The sequence below is a fragment of the Vitis vinifera genome, chromosome 16 (genome assembly GCF_030704535.1).
Source record: "Vitis vinifera cultivar Pinot Noir 40024 chromosome 16, ASM3070453v1".
Classification (NCBI taxonomy): Eukaryota; Viridiplantae; Streptophyta; class Magnoliopsida; order Vitales; family Vitaceae; genus Vitis; species Vitis vinifera.
The window spans coordinates 16,026,710-16,032,190 of NC_081820.1; the positions used below are offsets into that span (position 1 = coordinate 16,026,710).

General features: G+C 36.7%; 1 protein-coding gene across 3 annotated transcripts; it reads left to right on the top strand.

Annotated features, from left to right (window-relative positions):
- Positions 1-1,436: 1,436 nt before the first annotated feature.
- Positions 1,437-5,360, top strand: LOC104882119 (receptor-like protein EIX2). Of its 3 annotated transcripts, XM_010664135.3 has the most exons (3): positions 1,437-2,863; positions 2,929-4,956; positions 5,172-5,360. In XM_010664135.3, the coding sequence occupies exon 2, from the start codon at positions 2,956-2,958 to the stop codon at positions 4,951-4,953; it is 1,998 nt and encodes a 665-aa protein (XP_010662437.1). In that variant the 5' UTR covers positions 1,437-2,863; positions 2,929-2,955; the 3' UTR covers positions 4,954-4,956; positions 5,172-5,360. The 3 variants fall into 3 exon arrangements, with proteins under 3 accessions (XP_010662437.1, XP_010662436.1, XP_010662438.1); XM_010664134.3 differs by having other exon boundaries at positions 1,439-4,956; XM_010664136.3 differs by having other exon boundaries at positions 1,447-3,001.
- Positions 5,361-5,481: the final 121 nt, after the last annotated feature.

Genomic DNA, 5,481 nt, shown 5'->3' on the forward strand with positions numbered 1-5,481 from the left:
TTGTAAACAGGTGAACTGCATGGATTAGACAAGTTGAGCCATCAAGCCAAAACATAGGTTAAATGAATTCATATCATTTCATATTGTCATGTGATGTCAAATTTGCCCCAAAATGGTTGAGTCAACTGTATCAAAAGTCTTCAAAAATTTAAGAAAAAACGAGTAGTGGGACCTTACTAACCATAGGATTATACAATCTCTCTTGATAAAAGAAAAAAAAGAAAAATTGGAGAAAGTATATGGAAAAAAAAAAAATCATTTAATCATAACATGTGTTAAGGGACGAAGTCAATAGAGGTAGCAAGTTGTTGGCTACCTCAACCACGTCTTCTTCATATCCAAATCCATTACTCTTGCTCTCTCATAATTCTAAAACCTTAGAGCTTGCTTTACTTCGAATTCGTTCAGTATTGACTGTTCATTTTCTTGCTCATCTTCCTTTTCCTTTTGGCTTTTCTCATCCTATTTAGCCAATTTTTATAGCCCATTTATACATGAATCAATCCATCTAACCTATTTAGCAGGTTGACCCATTTATGATTTATTTGTTGTTGGGCTTCGTCGTATGTGGGGGAGTGGGCCCCATATGCTGGGGCCCAAGTCAGTTGCATTAAAAAATATTAAAAAAATGGGAAAAAAAAACAAAGAGAAGAGAAGAAAGAGAAAAAAACCACATTTGTCCAGATTTTATCAATAACTTGATTATGCTTCATATGTGGTTCGATTGAGTGAAAATTTGGAGGAAAGGTTCGAAACTCGAGTAGGAACAATATGAACGGTGAAGATCAGATTTTGAGCTTGGGAATTAGTGTTATTGTCCGTGAACAGTAATGACGTTTTTTTTTTTATACTTTCTCCAATTTTTTTTGTTTCTTTCACCAAGAGAGATGGTATAATCCAAGATTATATGTATTTTTGATGTATTTGGCAGCCTTTTGAAGACTAGTTATGATTTTCAAACCAACACCATGTGTTAAGGGACGAAGTCAATAGAGGTAGCGAGTTGTCACATCCTCATTTACACCTTTGATGACTTATCAATTCAACAAACCCTTTTTTTCTTCCTCATTTGTCAGTATTAAATTTGATTTTTGTATTAGGATGTCTTAATCAATTTATGTGAGCTAAATTAAAAGACATCATATATAAAAAAAATTACGGTTTCTTTATTTCTAAAATACCTACAATCCCAGATAGAAGATTCAATCCCATTAAGGTTTAATGTAAATGTAGAAGTTAAAAATTAATTTGAGTAATAGTTAGTTCTCTCACTAACCATAGGACAAAAACAAGGAAAGGGAGTGGGTGTAGAGAAGAAATTTAATCATGACATGTCTTTTTGTCAAAGCCCAGCATACAGTAGAAGGCGGCTACCAGAGAATTTCATTCCAAGAAACAAATGCATTCACATGGTAGGGCCAGAAAAAAAACCGACAACCCAAAGAAATTTGACCCAGCATAAAGTAGAAGGCGGCTACCTGAGAGTTTCATTCCAAGAAATAAATGCATTCACATGGTAAGAATTGAAATGAGCACAAATAGATATGAGAGTGCTTGGTCTTGTGTGAATTCATAAAAGAAATCAGCTGTTGCGGAGCCATGGCTGTACGGTCCTTTGAACAGCTTCTTAGCTTTCTTGTGCTTTTGCTGCTATGTGTCAAACCTGGCCTTGGAACCACTCTGGAGAAAGTTGGGTGCATAGAGGGGGAGAGACAAGCTCTCCTTAAGTTCAAACGTGGCCTCGTTGATGATTATGGCCTTCTTTCCTTGTGGGGAGATGAACAAGATAAAAGAGATTGTTGCCGATGGAGAGGAGTTCGGTGTAATAATCGATCAGGTCACGTCATCATGCTTCGTCTTCCTGCCCCGCCGATCGATGAATACGGTAATTACCAGTCTCTAAGAGGTGAGATAAGTCCTTCATTGCTTGAATTGGAGCACTTGAATCATTTGGATCTCAGCTATAATGATTTTGAAGGCAAGCAAATACCTTCATTCCTTGGTTCTCTCAGCAAAATGCAGTACCTCAATCTCTCTTATGCCAAATTCGCTAAAACTATTCCCACTCAACTCGGAAATCTTTCCAACTTGCTTTCCCTTGACCTCAGCGGTAGTTATTATGAGTTGAATTCTGGGAACCTGGAGTGGCTTTCTCATCTTTCGTCTTTAAGATTCCTTGACTTGAGTCTGGTTGATCTTGGTGCAGCCATCCACTGGTCACAAGCAATCAATAAACTCCCTTCTCTCGTTCACTTAAACTTATATGGTTGTGGCCTCCCTCCCTTCACCACTGGGTCTCTTTTCCATGCTAATTCCTCTGCCCCTCTTGTTTTCCTTGATCTTTCCAACAATTATCTTATCAATTCTTCAATATACCCATGGTTGTTCAACTTCAGTACCACCCTTGTTCATCTGGATCTCTCTAGCAATGATCTAAATGGTTCGATTCCCGATGCTTTTGGGAACATGATTTCTCTTGCATATCTCAACCTCAGAGACTGTGCATTTGAAGGTGAGATTCCGTTTGCATTTGGGGGCATGAGTGCCCTTGAATATCTTGATATCTCTGGACATGGACTTCATGGTGAGATTCCAGACACATTTGGGAACATGACTTCTCTTGCATATCTTGCTCTCTCTTCCAATCAACTTCAAGGAGGGATTCCGGACGCAGTTGGAGACCTAGCTTCTCTTACATATCTTGAACTCTTTGGCAATCAACTTAAAGCTCTTCCCAAGACATTTGGTAGAAGCCTTGTTCATGTTGATATCTCCTCCAATCAAATGAAGGGTTCAATTCCAGACACATTTGGTAACATGGTTTCTCTTGAAGAACTCTTTCTCTCACACAATCAACTTGAAGGTGAGATTCCAAAATCCTTTGGTAGAAGCCTTGTTATTCTTGATCTCTCATCGAATCGACTACAGGGCTCAATTCCAGATACAGTTGGGGACATGGTTTCTCTTGAAAGGCTCTCTCTCTCTCTGAATCAACTCCAAGGTGAGATTCCAAAATCCTTCAGTAATTTATGTAATCTGCAAGAAGTAGAGTTGGATAGCAACAATCTCACTGGACAACTTCCACAAGACTTGTTGGCTTGCGCAAATGGTACATTACGGACTTTGTCTTTGTCTGATAATCGGTTCAGAGGATTAGTTCCTCATCTTATTGGATTTTCATTCTTGGAAAGGTTATATCTTGATTATAATCAACTAAATGGAACTTTACCTGAAAGTATTGGGCAACTAGCCAAGCTTACTTGGTTTGATATTGGTTCAAATTCATTGCAAGGTGTCATCTCTGAAGCTCATTTCTTTAATCTATCCAACTTGTATCGTTTAGACTTATCTTACAACTCTCTCACTTTCAACATGAGCTTGGAGTGGGTCCCTCCATCTCAATTGGGTTCTCTACAATTAGCCTCCTGCAAATTGGGACCTCGTTTTCCTAGCTGGCTGCAAACTCAAAAGCATTTGACAGAGCTTGATCTCTCCAATTCTGACATTTCAGATGTCCTCCCAGACTGGTTTTGGAATTTAACTTCCAATATCAATACCTTAAATATTTCCAACAATCAGATCAGAGGGGTCTTACCCAATTTATCATCACAATTTGGTACTTATCCTGACATTGATATAAGCTCAAACAGTTTTGAGGGTTCAATACCACAACTTCCTTCTACTGTGACAAGGTTGGATCTTTCCAATAACAAGTTATCAGGGTCCATTTCTTTGTTGTGTATAGTTGCTAATTCGTATTTGGTCTATCTTGACCTCTCAAACAACTCATTAACAGGGGCCCTGCCCAATTGTTGGCCACAGTGGGCAAGTTTGGTAGTCCTTAATTTGGAAAATAATAAATTTTCTGGGAAGATTCCAAATTCATTGGGCTCTTTGCAATTGATTCAAACATTGCATTTGCGCAGCAACAATTTAACTGGAGAATTGCCTTCATCTTTGAAGAATTGTACAAGTTTAAGGCTTATTGATTTGGGAAAAAATAGGTTATCAGGGAAAATCCCTCTATGGATAGGAGGAAGCCTTCCAAATTTGACTATTCTAAGCCTACGATCTAATCGATTCAGTGGAAGTATATGTTCAGAGCTATGTCAATTGAAAAAAATTCAGATATTAGACCTCTCAAGTAATGATATATCAGGTGTTATACCAAGATGCCTTAATAATTTCACTGCCATGACTAAGAAAGGGAGTTTGGTTGTTGCTCATAATTATTCATTTGGGTCTTTTGCTTATAAAGACCCACTAAAGTTTAAGAATGAGTCCTACGTTGATGAGGCATTGATTAAATGGAAAGGAAGTGAATTTGAGTATAAGAATACTCTTGGACTTATAAGGAGTATTGATCTTTCAAGAAACAATCTATTGGGGGAGATTCCAAAAGAGATTACTGATCTTCTTGAGTTAGTTTCATTAAACTTATCAAGAAACAATTTGACTGGACTGATCCCTACAACAATTGGTCAATTGAAGTCATTAGAGATTCTTGATTTGTCTCAAAATGAACTTTTTGGAGAAATTCCAACTAGCCTTTCGGAAATAAGTCTTCTTAGTGTCTTAGATCTCTCTAACAATAACTTATCTGGTAAAATTCCGAAAGGTACTCAACTTCAAAGCTTCAATTCTTACTCTTATAAGGGAAATCCTACACTTTGTGGACTACCCCTTTTGAAAAAGTGTCCAGAAGATGAAATGAAGCAAGATTCTCCCACTCGTAGCATTGAAGACAAAATTCAGCAAGATGGAAATGACATGTGGTTTTATATTAGCATTGCTCTTGGATTCATTGTTGGATTTTGGGGAGTGTGTGGAACTTTACTACTCAACAACTCATTGAGATATGCCTATTTCCACTTCTTGAATAAAATCAAAGATTGGTTTTATGTGACGATAGCAATAAATATGGCCAAAGTAAGAAGAAGCCTCCAAAGCTAAATGGTACAACTCTCACTCTATTACCCTCTCTCTTATTTGTACTTTTTTCAAAGGCCAACAATTATGAAAGAAAAGTAGGCCATTACTATTATTTTTGGGATAAATAATTTTAAAGTTTATAAACTAAGAATATTGCTAATGAAAATGTTCTTTCCATTGAACTGGTTAAAGAGATTTTTTCAAACTAATGAACATTGCTTTTTTACTTTGTTTTGCAGGATCTCAACTCCTTTTTCTTCTCATATTAGCTTGTTGTGGTGTATTATCTAATGTGGGATAGATGCATGTTTGAATGCAAATGCCTTTGTCCTTTCAAGTTCTTCTATAATTGATTTTGGGATTTAATAGGTTTCTTGCTTTATTTTTTATGATTGTTTATATTCTTAAGATGATTGTTTTATCTTTTATTTAGAGATTCGTCGACACATTATTTTTGCTCTTCTTTATGTAATGCTACTATTTTGTGTTTTGATGCTTTATAATTCATCCAAATAGTGTTGTAAAAAGATATGAAGGTGTATTAGTGTC